Below are 16,161 nucleotides of genomic sequence, written 5' to 3'. Positions count from 1 at the left end.
GAATTTTAGTTCATTCATTCTGGAATTTTTAGTTTATAGATTAGATTATGGAATTATAGTTCATCGATTATGGAATTATAGTTCATCGATTATGGAATTTTAGTTCATATGTTGTTGCTGGAAATCGAACCTGATTTTTTTTTTTTAAGGGGAGACACGCGTTTTATTAAAACGACGTCGTTTTGGCATTCGTATGCACCATGCATGGTGCATACGGATGCACAACATAATTTGCCGTTTAATTATTACTAGTATTTCATATGCGTGATGCGCAAAAATATATGCCCAATATTAATATTTAATGTTAAAATCTTAGTTATATAAATGTGTGTGTATATATATATATATATATATATATATATATATATATATATAATTGTAGAATTCATAATAATATTAATGAAGTAAGAATTATAGAAATGATATATTACTAAATATAACTATGGTAATATTTAATTAAGATCTAAATAAAATCAAACTTACCAATTGAAGAATGTAAGAAAAAGATATTGTGTATGCAAGTGTATGATAATAATAATGTGAAAGATAACAGAAGTTATAACGGCAGTGATATTTTTATCAAAATAATTATGTAGTACAACAATTATAGCATAAGGTACAAAAAAGTTAACAGAAAAAACGGACATAAAACCAAGGACATAACCTGAATTGAAACTTATTATGTTTTTAGATTAGTTGTTTGACTTGGTTAAACAACCAATATAAGTGTTTGGTTAATTAACTTTTTTTAACAGTTTATTGTTCCAAAAGACTAAAAGTTCAAAAAGATGCTTAAAGCACCTTTTTCGATTAGCTTTTTGAGAAAGTCATTTTACATATAATCAACTATCAACTAACAGTTAGAGCATCCACATTAGTTGGGGAGAATTTGGGGATAATGTAAGAGTGATTAGGAAAGAGAAAGTGGGAGGGGAGAAAAAAAAGGAAAAAAAAAGGAGGAAAAAACTGAAATTAAAAAAAAAAATAAAACAAAAAGCTGAAGCGTCAGGCGCGCTGTTTCAGCGCGCCTGACGCGTGCAATGCACGCGCCCGTGTGGCCACAGGCTGTGCGCGAAACGCGCACAGCCTGTGTTGCTTAACTTTTTTTACTTTTTCTTTCTTCTGACATTATTTTTGCATTTGCAGGACAAATCTTCTCTCAAATAACCCTACTCCACATCTCTTAATATCTCCATTCAAGTTTATTCATCTGACATTAACCCCTCATTATCCTTTGGTGTGGATGCTCTTAATTTACCGAACATCTTTCTATCAACCAACACTATCAACTAATCAAACACACTAACTCAATCAGCTATTTACCAAACACCCCATTATTTCTCTGAGCAAGTAATGGCTGAGGTACGTGTCAAAGATGTAGTAGCATTGAGTAGAAAACAATATATATATATATATATATATATATATATATATATATATATTAATCAGCCGGCTAACACATGATGCCGGCTACCATTATTGTATACCTACAGCATATCCAATTGGAGCTACTAGTAAAGCGCATCAGAACATTATATTAAATTAGAATTTAGAAGAATACCCCCACCTGCCACTTTACACATTTACGTTAAACCATAGAGGGTTTCTCAATCTGAGAAGTGTGGTTGGTTTCTCAATATCACTTGAGTGCAAACGACTCATCTATTCAATAAAATTAGGTGTAAATAGATTGGAGAGCAAATATCAATTTTAGTCTCATAAATATTAGCAAAATGAAATTTTTTTTTGTCTACATGTTTAATTTTTACCAATTTTAGTCCATGACTATTGTTTTACTACCAATTTTCATCCACAACTTTTATTTTAGTCACAAAATTCATCACGCCGGTTATCCCTTTGTTTAAGACATGTTGAAATATGAAACTATGAAGAGTATTTTCGTCCTTTTTCGAATTAAGATCTCAATTTGAGCATGAATAAAGGAATTTAAGCCCTAAGATTCATCCCAATTCTCAATTCTTCTCTTCAAATTAAGGTAGGATGAGGAAGAGAATTGCAAAATGGGATCGATCTTAGAACTTAAATCTCTTTATTCATTTTCAAATTGGAATCTTAAGTTGAAAAGAACGAAAATACCCTTAAATTTTTTAAATTTTGGCATGTCTTAAACGGATGAGTGACCGACATGATGAATTTTGACACTAAAATAATAGTCGTAGATGAAAATTGGTACTAAAATAATAGTCGTGAATGAAAATTGACACTAAAATAATAATCATGGATAAAAATCGATAAAAATTAAACATGTGAACCAAAATTGTCATTTTGTTAATACTCGTAGGATCAAAATTGGTATTTGCTCATTAGAAAAATCAATTGTTCTTACCATTCTCCTAAAAATTATTTGAATAAAATGTGATTCAAATAATTGAAGCATTTTTATTATAAAAAATTTAACTAAACAGGTAATAATATAATTAAGGTAATAATATTTTAAAGGTCAACCGCTATAACTTTACCATCCTTCTTGGTACATCTCTCATCATTTAGTTTACTAAGTTTGATTTTCACACACTGTTCTTTCCTAAGGAAGTTATATTGGTTATTAGGTCATACACCTATCAAATTTCCCATAAGGAATGGAAATAGGAATCGAAATTGGAATAAGAATCAAATATTTGGTAATGGTAATAAATTAATAATAATAAATTTTGGTGAAAATATTTTGCATGTTTGGTAGTAAGATGAAATTGGAATGATTACTATTGATGTTTGGTTATGTATGATCCTATAATAGGAATAAAGATATTAAAAATATAAAAATAAAAAATTAAGGCAATTGATTCTAATATAATAACATCTAAAGTCCCAATATGAACTAAAAAACAAAAACAAAAAAAAAAATCAAATAAAGAATCTAAAAGCATTAATCCAAACTTAAAAATCAAATTACCCATAAGATTGGAATGATACAATTTTTAATTAAGGAATGGAGTCTTTAATTAAAGAGATAATCAAATCTCATAGTTGTGTTTTAAAAAATTATCAACTAAACACTAACTATAATTTTAATTCCTATTCTTGGTGTATAAATCCATGAACCAAACTCACCCTATATATGTCTTGATGGATTATAAAACTTCTTAATATATGTCTTGATGGATTATAAAACTTCTTAATTAATTACTCTAGTATGCCGAATAAATCTGTGACCCAAATTTATATTTAGATTGAGATCATTAACTCCAACAAATATAATGATAGTAATAGATTATGCGGATTGCATTGTTGGTCATTTTCCCCATTAGTCACGAGAAAATCAGCAAAACTAGTGTCTAATAAACTGGAGAAATGTAATAACCAGCACTTATCTTATGGCACAACTCAAACTAAATATATAAATAGCCAGCACTTTAGACCATCAATTTGGTACCAAAGTCAACCTCATGTCATATACAAACATAAACGTGCAGTCCAACTATAGCTTTAAGTTTTTAGTTGAGATAAGCACATGTTTCAATTAGGGGGAAACACTTTAGCTTAGCTTCTTTTTTTTTTTTTTTTTTTTTTTTTTGTCTTTCTTTTATGTTTTCTCTGCTACTTTAATATCTTGCAATTGTTTTCAAAATGATGTACAAATTTACTTGCATAACTTCTTGGTTTAGTAATCTCAAAAAAATATACAAGTAAGCTATTAGCAATTTAGTCTTGCTACAATGCATTCAGCGATGGATTCACAATGTGAGTTACCTTTCTGGCAGCAACTTTCTGGATGCTTACCGAGTTACAGCATCATGTTGAAGTCTCCAACTCCATTTATAACTTTCTCTACTTTAATCAGCATATCTGTTTAAATTAAAAACCAAAAAAAAAAACACCCAATGAAGGTTCAAGCTTCAAAAGATGCCCAGTGGTGTGTGAGAGTGTGTTTTAGCTTTGCCTGTGGGACAATAGGCACATCTCTGAAATGGCAATAGTCAATTAGTCACTGTTTTTTTTTTTCTTTTCCAGTTTCAAAACAGAAAATTCATCAAAGGAATATTGAACTTCACAATTTCAGAGTGTGACTGTGACCATCTACACTGAAAAAAACTTCATGAAGGAATAAACAGAAAAGGTGAAAGGTCAGACCAAGTGCACTACAGTCCCACATTATGCGTGGGGTCTAGGGATGAAAGATGTGCACAATCTTCTGTTTTCAAAGAGGATAAACAGGTGCCAGAGAAATGAGCAGTGATACATATTCACATACTGATGGTAAACAGAAATACTAGTCAGAAAATATACCTTGGAAGGAGGAATCTTCTAGACATTTCTGCAACAATATATAAGAAAGTGGCAACATTTAACTTCTTGATATAGGTGGTGCATGATCATAACTAACTACCAATTAATACTGTGAAAGAAAGGGAAGATATAATACCATGATTTGGGCTTTAAGATTGATGTCATTTGATAAAGTTGGTTGTGCTGCAGCAAATATTATTCAGTGAAAAAGGGAGATCCAGACAAAAATTCTTTATACTAATCAGTTTGGAGGACAAACATGCCTTGTTCAACTGCAGGGCCACAATTCATCAGGAAAGATGTGAAACTGGGAGGAAAAGATGAAAGAATTTCTTCGGCTTCACGATTTAGTCTCATTTCCTGTGAACTTGAATCTTGAGAAACTTCATTGCTAATGTTTGCCGGTATCTCATAAGTTCCAGTGTCAGCTGAAGTTGTATGCTGAATCTCATTGTTATCCCTGCATGCAGAATAGCATTCAAGAAATAGGAATATTAGAGGCATACCACTTCCATTTTGGCAAATTATATCTTTTCCATGGAACAGAAAGATATCCAAGAAGTGGAAATTACTGGTAGATTCTCCACCCACCTATGTGAAGCTTCATCAGAAGGGATGAATTCAGATTGAGACGATATTGTTGAATCAACTGGAGGACAGGGAAGAGAAATAGGTCTAATGCCCTCCAAGTTTTCCTGGAGATGGGAAAAGAGTAATATGGTCATTCTTAAGCAAAAAGGGAACGCAAGAAAGGAGAAAAATAAGGTTAGTAGTAATACTAAAGGTAACATTGTATCGGCAAATAATAACAGAAAGGAACTATGCACCTTCACATCAATCATAAACTTCTCTATTTCATTGATTATCGAAAATCGTAAGGCAAATTTCTGAACCTACAAAAATGGAAAAGGATATAGCAAATTAGATGTTGAGTGACAGAAAAGTATGTACTTCACTGGAAACTGGATCCAAGTTCATAAACTCCAACTCAGATAAGCTAAGTAAGATAACAACCAAAAAACACTAAAATTAAGCAAAGTTTCTGAAATGCTAAGAGTCTTTGCCTGGCCTGCACGATCCTTATAGCTCACGAAGACAGATCTTGCTCCCCTTGTAGGAAATCCTGATACACATGAGACCTGAGGCCATGCAAAATGCAGCCGCGAAATGTAGTGTTCTTCCTGTGGCATATTAATACAAAAAATCAGAAACTGTTAGATACCTAATACTGTTGATAAAGTAGATCTGTGTAGTCATTTAGCACACCATAGCAAGGTTCAAAGTAATCAGAAAATGGAAAATGATCTTTCAGGAAAATCAGGAGAAACCTTTAGAGCAAATTGAACTTGTTTCGTTAATCAATGAGCAGTGGATTTACATATTTTTGTGAGTGATTATCATTCATCATTTCATCCACAATGACAACAACGCTACAAGAGCAAAATCAGCTTGTTCTGATAACAACAAATTCAAACCAAACATCTAATTTTGGCTTTCTTTTTCCAAGTTTAGAATCATTATGTTTAAATTTTTTTGACTAGGGTTCGATCTCGCGCTTCAATTGCTAAGGAGATCAGCATTTCGAAATGACAATGCTTACAAGTATTTTGTGACCGAGAGAGAGGACGAGGATCTGATCAGGAAAATCGGCGTCGTGAACGGTGAGGAGTTTCAGAGAGACGGCGGTAGAGTTGGAGGATGAAGTGGAGATCCATTTGCCGCCTCTGCGCACCTTCCGTTGCCTGGCAGAGTGGGGAACCAGAGAAGGATGAGAGGCGTGAGGAGACGAAGGAAACATCACGAAGCGAGCATACTGGACTTCCCACCGATCGGTCACGGCGGTGTACGCCTTCGATGACAGCGGCTGCTCCGTCGCTACCCCTTCCATTATACCCGCCATTTTTCAAACTTTTTTTTTTTTTTCGCTTTACTACTTCGTATGTACTCAGGGGTTCAACACTTTAAAAACTCTGCTCAGTCACTTCACGAAATTCGCTCTTTGGTTCGCGGGAGAAGAGGAATGGAATTTAAATTTCATGGAAAAAAAAATTATTTGGAAGATTGATTTGATTGTTTATTTGATGAAAAAAAGATATTATTGTAAATACTTATGATTATCTAAGTCTTATTATTCGGTGGTTTGAACCTATGAACCATTCATTTGAAATAGTAACTAAGATATCATTCATTCTTCTCAAAAAATTGAATCTCCAATCTTGAGAGTCCACACCTTAAATCTTCAATCTTAAGGGCCCTTATATTCAGGCTCAACAGAGCATTTGAGAGATGTAAATCATGGTAATTCAACTGAATCACAAAGGTTAAACTTTTTGTTACTTCATGTACTTATTACGCACAAAGAGCCCCTCACTTTGAGAGGTTGCTCCCACACTGTCGTTAGTGAGACTTAATCCCTGGTCATTCTTCCCAAACTTCACCCCTATAACTAGTTAAGCTGCCCATGCGGGCAACCAAAATATAATTCATTACATGATAGTTGACAAATTATTGTGAATATTAATTTCATTATTTGGTTAGATTTGAAATTATAAGGAATAATGAGTATAAAGATCAATATATCCCTATGGAAAATACTATGTGCACTCCCACTTTATACTCTTAACTTTTACTTCCACACACAAAATTTTGATGTTGACACTTGTATTGGGACCCATATGAAAAAATAGCTTATTTGAGCCCGCCACATCAAGAGTAAAATTGAGGGTGTAAGATTTGGGAATACAGTAGTAAAACTCTATTCTTATTGATAATAAAAGTGACAGAGGTAAAATAGTCATATTTTTTTATCAATTGCCGTGAAAATTAAAGGGTGTGTTTGGTTCGCACATGGGAATCGAAATCGAAATGAAAACCAAATACTTGACGCCTAGATTAATATAGGCCCCTTCTTGAGGCCTCAGCATGATTTACGGTCACTTTTGGGCCATCATTTGTAAAACCTTTAATTCCTCATATTAATAAAGTTTATTGTTTGAAAAAAAAATACTAATATGATGGAAAATCAATATTTTGGTTCCTCAATTATTTTACAACTGTCAATTTAATCTATAATTTTCAATTTGGTCAAATTGACTCTTCAATTATTTTAAATTTTACCAATTAAATTCCCTAGCCACTGGTTTGGTAACTAATGGTTGACTGATGGAATAGTGACTAGGGAACTTAATTTATGAAATTTAAAATAATTAGAGGATCAATTCGACCAAATTAAAAATTATTAACTAAATTGACAATTGCAAAACAGAGAGATCAAAACAATGATTTTTCTTTCTAAAATAGTAATTATGAATTAAGAATGTTAATAAAAAATTATTCTACGAGAGTATGGATTGGACGATTTTATGAGTGTTTCTTTTTTTCCTAAACAATGTATAAATGGAACCAAGAACTACGGATCCATGTCAATTAGGCAATAGCTTTAGGGATGGCAATTTGCCCGTCTTTGACGGGGATTCCCAATTTCCGCCCTAATGTGGATGAGGATGGGAAAATTTTTTGAAGAATGAGCACTGGATACCTCATCCCGCCCCGTCCCTCCCCTGGCTTCACATGGCTCTAGGATCACCCATGGGTGATCATAGAGCCATGGCTTCACACAGGCTCAGAAGGTTTAGGAAAATTTTGGTCTTTACTCCTTCTCTTATGTCCAAACCAGCTAGGGTGTTATCAATCCATTGCTTATCAACTGTTTCCTTTGCTTCAAAGTATCTGCAGAGATCCTTCAGTCCATGGTGGAAACAAATGGCACTTCCTTAAGAGCTTATTTTGAACTTTGTACCCTCCATTTTCAGTACAAGGTCCCAGAAATTAAAGCAGATAAGTGAGAAACAATGGAGTCTTCTGAAATTATGTAATGCAGATATGTAGCACAATATGTAAAAATAAATGAAGCACCAAATTAAGTTCATAGCTGAATTTTTTAACGCAGTTGGAGAACAACTCATAATCTGTGGGGTCACGCCCAAAACTTTTTTCACTAAAGATCAACCCACGGTTTTTACAATTACAAGGCTCAATGAATTACAAAACTAGGTCTACCACCTATTTATACATTGACATTATAAAAACAACTCTATGAAAAAATATACAATACAGTTTGAACTAATTCTACCAATTAAACAAACTGTAACCAATCTGAATTTTAACATAGCTTGTACTGAATAAAGTGGAGCTGAATTCTCCGGATAGTACACCAATCATTTCCTGTATGAAGTTCCCTTGTAGCGTCTTTCAAATACTCATTTGTAGCACCTTCCAAAATGACATTGCTCTTTTTCTAATTTTGGAAACTTCAATTTTTTTCATTACATGAATCTCAATTTATAGCAAATGTCACCATGAAATTAGGCAATTTAATTTCCTAATTTCATGCCTTATACATCCACGTACAGCACACATGCATACACGTTCCACATATATTCCACAAATCATGCTTTATTCCATTTCTTTCACAACTCACACACACTTTCTCATGCATGTATTTTCCATTTCTTCCACACCTCACGTTTGTTCACTAATTACATGCATGCATTAATTACCATTGTTTTCTTTTCCACATTCCACGCACATACACATGCATTCCTTAATTTCCTTAATTCATTTGTAAGTTTAACATATGCCAATACATATATACTAGTAAGTACAACACGTAATATATATATATATATATATATATATATATATATATATATATATATATATATATATATATATTTTTTTTTTTTTTTTTGGAATCCGGTGCACACCCCCTAGTCAGTCGAGTTCGTGAGCCCACTCCCTGATCGTTGATTTTTAATTTTCAACGTATAAGATTGTTTGCATTTTAATTTCACGTGATGTTGAGTTTATATGAAGCCAGGGTCATTTTTGTCATTTGTCACGGTCTTTATTACTTTCCATTAAATATTTCCGTTGTTTGAATGGCGTGCAGCGTTATTTTTGGTCTTCGAATCAATTTTAAAGATTTTCTCACTCCTTGCTGTCTCTTCAGTTGCTCTCTCATCGGTTTCTTTTCCGCTCAGCGTCGCAAGTGAAGCCAGCCTCCTCCGTTTTGGCGAGCTCGTTGCCTCTCCGGTGCCGCTTTGCCCGTGGCGTTCAGGTAGTGTCCATGGCAGGATCTTCTATCAGGCATTCTAATCAATAATAGGGCAGTTCTTCCGTTCTTTTTTGTGTGGTTTTCCTCTCTTGTTTTGTGTTGTTGTACATATTGCGTTTTCCGGCGTGAGAGGCCGTGCCGGCGTGGGTTTTTAGAGCAGGTGAACATTGTTCTCAGAAACTTGATCTTTACAACTCCTTTTTGTTCTCACTGTTCTCTGAACTTATTATGTTTGTGCTTTAAAAATATAATACTCTGTGTCTTTTACAGTCAGAAATTGTAGTGAACTCATCTTTATCATGCCTGCTAAATTCAAAATCGAATGGTCAATGTGATGGATCAACATCATCATTTAGCCAGGTATTGTTCCAGACTTGCGGTCTTCTTGCATTTGCCTTTGACAGAGTTTATCATATTAAAACAGCTTATAAGCTTTAACTTTAGGCCAGTAGCTATTAATTGAATGCTGATTCACCAAAGGGGCATTTAGAGGTCGATTTCCTGAGCTGTAAAATCTTGCTTAGTAACCTCTAGATTGCTAACTGACGTGATAATATTATATGCACCATTTCTATATGTCAACACTCACATTAACTAAACCAAAAATGTGATGGATGACATAATAGATATGTTACCCTTCTTTCTCAAAGTGGACTTTGTTTGCCTTAGGTTCTAACATTGTTTCCTTATGTTCATGCTAATTATAGTTTCTGATTGCTGATGATGCCAAATACATATATTCCGTTTTGCATGCTTTACTGTAGACTTGTTGATAAACAGAATTACTAATCTGTCATTTTTTTTTGTTATGCATCACTATCATAATGACCGAATATGGCGTGTTAATATAGCTTTGTAATTTTTAAGCCGCTCCTAGAAGAAAGGGGTTCTCTTCTGCTTTGGTGGAACTTATTGGCATATTATCCAATATTGTTTTGACCCATGTTTTCTTCTTTTCTTTCATTATTGTTTTGTTTCTGAATAGTGTCAATTACTCAATATAAGTTATTGCTACCAACTAAGGAAGATATAACATAACGGAAGAGTTTGGTAATCTTCCATCTGCATATAAGCCTGCCACATGAACTACCTATTTTTCTCATGAAAATCTCACTTCATACAGTCGTTAATTATAGGTTGTTGTGGCCTATAATTCACTTGGATGGAATCATATTGATGTCATCAAGATACCAGTAAATGCATGCCCTTCTTCTTCTTTTAAAGTTATCAAAAAGAAAGATTGATTCTAATTTGAAATGTTTGGATTTAATTGGAAAACCGCATTGCTTAGAGAATATCATACATGGACAATGATGCAATATGCATGATATCTGTATACTGTAATTAAGTTACATGCCAAATAAATTTGACAATCTGTTCATGTATTCTACTATTAATGAACTACGGAGTACTTCTGAGTTTGAAATGAAAAGAAATTAAACACATAGATTTTAGTAGAACTCAATGAACAGGGGCCCTATCAAGATGAATACTTGTATATTCTTTTGCAATTATTTTGTTCACATTTACTGTTTTCTAGCCATATCATGTAGGGGTTGGTACTTTTATACATATATATATTGATATGCACATTTTACACTCATATTTTAGGTACATTTTTATAATAATTTTGCATTGGTTATTTAATATTATCTAATAATTAGTTCTTTTTATATATAATATATAATATAATATATAATATATAATATATATAATAATTAATATATAAATATATATATATATATATATATATATATGTTACGTACTGTATACTAAATATATATAATATATAATATATAATATAATATAATATATATATATATATATATATATATATACATATATATATATATACATATATATATATATATATATATATATATATATATATATATAAGAATACATACTAATATATATATTACGTACTACTAGTAAATAAATAAATAAATAAATATATATTAGAAATCAACAAATAAATTAAATAAATATAATATTTTAATTTGTTTGCTTTCCTAACAAAACGTATGGTGCAGCAGCAAAAATAAAGTCAATGGGAGCTATTCCAAGGCATTATTACAAGGAGTTTCAACATATGGCACAAAAGTAGGAAACAAGTGGTAAAAAATAGTTTAGGTTTATTTTTAGAATGCTATAAATAGTAGAAGTTTCTTATTGTAAAATGTTCATTCTTCCCCTCTCGAATATTCTTTAAAGTTGTTATCAATGTCCATTCGCGGCTAATTTCTAGTTTGGTTTAGTGAATTGAAGCCCCGGAGTTCATTACGCTGTAAGGTTATTTATTTATTTTTATTATATATATTTTTTTATGCATTTGAGTATTAAATATTCTTCTAAGTTATTTGAAATAATTGTGTCATTTAATTGCTAGGGAGGCCTACTAGTTATTTATTTGATATAATTATTTGCTATATTAGATAATGTTGTGCTACAAATTACTCTAATATTCAGTAGCAACTGGGTTAATTATTGACGGCTTAGTGATAATTGGACTCGGGTAGAATATTTTCCTAAATTAAATGCAACCGCTTGTGCTTGTGTTATTTAGTTTGTCGGTTTTCCTAGTTCCTATTGCTGCTATTAAATTAAATCTATAGCGCTTGTCTTAGGTTATTTAGTAGTTAGGGGTAATTAAACCGCGTGTGCTTTAGTTACCTACAACTAAGGGAAAACGGAAATGAAATAATTTCACGACAAATATTCAACTGCATATTAATTACTTTATAAATCAATGACCAGTGTTAAACTCCGGTGGTGGATCTTTACTGACCAAGGTTTCTTATTATAAGTGTTTTCGATATATTATTTTCATTGCTTTATTCGTTCAATTAAATTTCTTGTTTATTTAAATTCTCTTTTGTTTTATCTTTACTCTCGATATATTCCAAACCCCCCTACCTTTAATTTGAGCACAAAAGTTAAACTAGTTACTCCTCGTGGGATCGATCCTTACTCCCGCTACTACGTTTGTAAGGTTTTAATTTGGAAGCCTACGACAGCTCACCAAATTTTGGCGCCGTTGCCGGGGAGATTTTCTAGCTTATTTTGTGTTTGTTTATTTATTTATTTGTTTATTTGTTTTTCTCGTTAATTTGTCCCAAAAAAAAATTAAAAAAAAAATCTTTTCTTTCATTACTTTCACATAATTGCTGCAATATATTTTCTTTTTGTTTATGCCTATAACTCGATCTGCTAATCAAAAAATCTTGCCGTACGATCCGGAAATTGAAAGAACTGTACGCAGGTGGAAGAAACAAGCTTTGAGGAAATTGGAGTTTAGTGATCTGGCTATCGACCCTCAACCTTCCAACAATTCTGATTCAGAAGGGGAACCCATGGCTCAAAATCGGACTTTAAAAGAGCTTGGAGCTCCAAATTTGGATCAGCAACCTTTATGCATCACTTTTCCCGCTCTAGATGCTAATGTACAATTCGAACTGAAATCTGGATTAATTCATCTTTTGCCTTCTTTTCATGGACTTGCAGGTGAAGATCCTCACAAGCACTTAAAGGAATTCCATGTGGTGTGTTCAAGTATGAAACCCACTGGGGTTACTGAAGAACAAATCAAGTTAAGAGCCTTTCCCTTTTCTTTGAAAGATTCAGCGAAGGATTGGCTATACTATCTACCTTCTGGGAGCATCACCACATGGAACAACTTGAAGACAATGTTTCTTGAAAAATATTTCCCAGCTTCAAGGGCGGCCAACATTAGAAAGGAAATTTGTGGTATAAGGCAACACAATGGAGAGTCATTGTATGAATATTGGGAGCGTTTCAAGAAACTATGTGCAAGCTGCTCACACCATCAAATTAGTGATCAATTACTCATTCAGTATTTTTATGAAGGACTTTTTCCTATGGATAGAAGCATGATTGATGCCGCAAGCGGTGGTGCTTTAGTTGACAAGACACCGGACGCTGCGAGAACTCTAATTGCAAACATGGCTGCAAATTCTCAACAGTTTGGCAATAGACTTGTCCAACCGTCTAAGAAAGTGAATGAGGTAAATATTTCTGCTCTTGAGCAACAAATTACTGGTTTAACTACTCTTGTTCGTCAATTAGCTGTAGGCAATATGCAAACTGTAAAAGCATGTGGAATTTGTTCGGTAGTTGGGCACCCAACTGATGCCTGCCCAACTCTTCAAGAAGTTGAACAAGTCAACATGGCTGGAGGTTTTCCTGGACAACCTCAAGGTAAGTATGATCCATTTTCTAATAAATATAATCCTGGATGGAGGGATCACCCGAACCTTAGCTATGGGAACTCACAAGGGAACCAGTTTGTTCAGAATCGTTCCAACTTTCAACAGTATAGGCAACAATTTCCTTCCAGCCAACAACCAGCCCAAAACTCTAGCTCAGGTATGAATCTAGAAGATATTGTTAAATCTCTTGCTACTAACACTTTGCAGTTTCAACAAGAAACACAATTATTCCAACAAGAGACAAGAGCTAGTATTCAAGAAACAAAGGTTAGTATTCAAAACTTAGAAAGGCAAGTGGGCCAACTAGCAACTACGGTAAGTCGGTTGGAAGCACAGAGCTCTGGCAAATTACCCTCTCGAACGATCGTTAATCCTAAAGAGAATGTAAGTGCAATTACTGTGGGAAGTATGTCGCTGGAAAAGAATGTTGATTTAGACAAGGAAATAAGTGTAGGTAACATTGCCAATAAAGAGAAGTCCCAAGGTAACCTTTATTCTTTTTCCGATTATGAACCAGTACCCCCTTTTCCTCAAGCTCTTTTGAAACCAATAAATAAGAGGAAACTCAAATAATGATTTATATGAGACATTTCGTGAATGTGAGGCTAATAAACCATTTTTAGATTCTATGAAAAAAGTATCTCGCTATGCAAATTTTCTAAAAGAGGTATGCACATTGAAAAAGAAACAAAATAAAGGAGTTGATGAAGTGAAAGTGCACGAGAATGTCTCTATGGCTAGTCAAGGCAATCTTCCTGAAAAGTGCAAAGATCCAGGTATGTTTACTATTCCGTGCATGATAAGTGGTGTGAAACTTGAAAATGCTATGTTAGATTTAGGAGCTTCTATTAATATGATGCCATATTCTGTTTATAATTCGTTAAATCTTGGACCCCTGAGTAAATCTAGTATAGTAATTCAATTGGCTGATGGATCTACTACATATCCTAGGGGTGTGATTGAGGATTTGCTTGTTGAAGTTAATAACTTGGTTTTTCCTGCTGATTTTTATGTACTGGCTATGGAAAATGATAATAAAATTTCTCATATTTTGTTAGGAAGACCATTCTTAAAAACTGCAAAAACTAAAATCGATATTCATAATGGTATGCTTACAATGGAGTCTAATGGTAAACTTGTGACTTTTAATATATATGATACCATGAAATCTCCTAGTAATGATAATTTTACAATTTTTGTTGATTCCTTGAAATTTGTTAAATTTAATGAAATTGCTTCTATTGAGAATAAAGAAGAACCAAATAATAAATCATCTTTGAGTACTAATCTGCATGAAGGGACTATTTTGAATCGTAATCATCTAAGGAACTCAACGAGACGGTGGAAATTTAAAGAAATATCAGAAGTCGAGCCAACGACGATAAACAAAGGCACTGCTTAGGAGGCAACCTAAGGTGTGTTTGTTCCATTTTATTTTATTTTATTTTATTTTATTCCCTTTTGTCATTTAATAATCCTTTTCTGCATGTTTTTATTCAACATTGGGGACAATGTTGGTAATAAGTGTGGGGGGAGGAGATTTAGTTTTAGTTTTATTATTTCTCTGCTTAATTTAGTTTTATTGTTTGTTTGATTAATTTAGTTTTATTGTTTGTTTGCTTATGTCAAAAAAAAAATTTATTTATTTATTTTCTTATTTCATAATTTTCAAAAAATATTTTACTATTATTTTTTGCAAAATAAGTATTATTTTGAAAAATAATATTTTTTTCTTTCTTGGAATGCATAACATGATTGAATAAATAGTTTGGCAAGTTGTGATTAGTTTGTTAGCATCTCTTGTTTGATATGTAGTGGCTATATTAAGTAAGCAATAAACCTGTGAGTGTTTTGAGCCACTGACTGACACTTCGGTCTTATTTTCTTTCTTTTGTGTGATTTCTTCCATAATTTTGTTTCTCTAGAACTTGCCATGATTCTCTTTTAAAGCTAATTAGACCATGCATGATTCAAATGTGATTAAGGCCATTATTTGACTTTGAGCCTCACTAGCCAAATAACCGGTTTGTCCTATGATTTATTTCCCTTTGTTAACCACTTTGAGCTTTATGGCCATTCCTTTCTTTATTTTGGACCACATTACAAGCCTTTTATATCTAAAATAATGCCTTCACCCAGCTGAATAACTAGTGGAGCAAATTTTGGATTATTTTTGTAATCTACGTGAGGTTGGGAAGGATAAGTGTGGGGGAGATCACTTACTCTTATTAATATGATTGAGAGTGAGGTGAGTTGTATCTTCGTTGCCAATATGTCGTTGGTCTTCTATGAAAAAAGAAAAGAGGAAGCAGTTCACGATTCAAAAAAAAAAAAAGCATGAAAAATTGAAAAAAAATGAAATGGAAAAATGAAGAATATACGTTTGAAAAAGAAGAATATTGCTGAAAATTTATGAGAAAATGAAAAAGAATCAGCAATTGATTTTGAGTTGAAGTTACTTCTAAATAAATGAAGTAAGGGGAAATTCTGGTAATACTGAGGAAGCATTCTGTACCTCAATGGGATGTGTTTTTTTTGATTGGAAATTGAGGGTGTTGGATTACTTGT

At 32.8% G+C, this 16,161-nt stretch overlaps 1 protein-coding gene across 1 annotated transcript; it reads right to left on the bottom strand.

Annotated features, from left to right (window-relative positions):
* Positions 1-3,509: 3,509 nt before the first annotated feature.
* On the bottom strand, positions 3,510-6,239 carry LOC109162354 (protein POOR HOMOLOGOUS SYNAPSIS 1). The gene is made up of 8 exons (XM_019311076.1): positions 5,849-6,239; positions 5,313-5,429; positions 5,076-5,141; positions 4,840-4,943; positions 4,512-4,708; positions 4,385-4,431; positions 4,249-4,276; positions 3,510-3,807 (listed from the first exon to the last, which is right to left on the bottom strand). Exons 1-8 carry the CDS (start codon positions 6,146-6,148, stop codon positions 3,746-3,748), a joined length of 921 nt encoding a protein of 306 aa, XP_019166621.1. The 5' UTR covers positions 6,149-6,239; the 3' UTR covers positions 3,510-3,745.
* Positions 6,240-16,161: the final 9,922 nt, after the last annotated feature.

This window comes from Ipomoea nil, unplaced genomic scaffold, assembly GCF_001879475.1.
Source record: "Ipomoea nil cultivar Tokyo-kokei standard unplaced genomic scaffold, Asagao_1.1 scaffold2939, whole genome shotgun sequence".
Classification (NCBI taxonomy): Eukaryota; Viridiplantae; Streptophyta; class Magnoliopsida; order Solanales; family Convolvulaceae; genus Ipomoea; species Ipomoea nil.
Note: the sequence above shows the minus strand (reverse complement) of the source record. Positions and strands in the feature narration are given on the sequence as shown.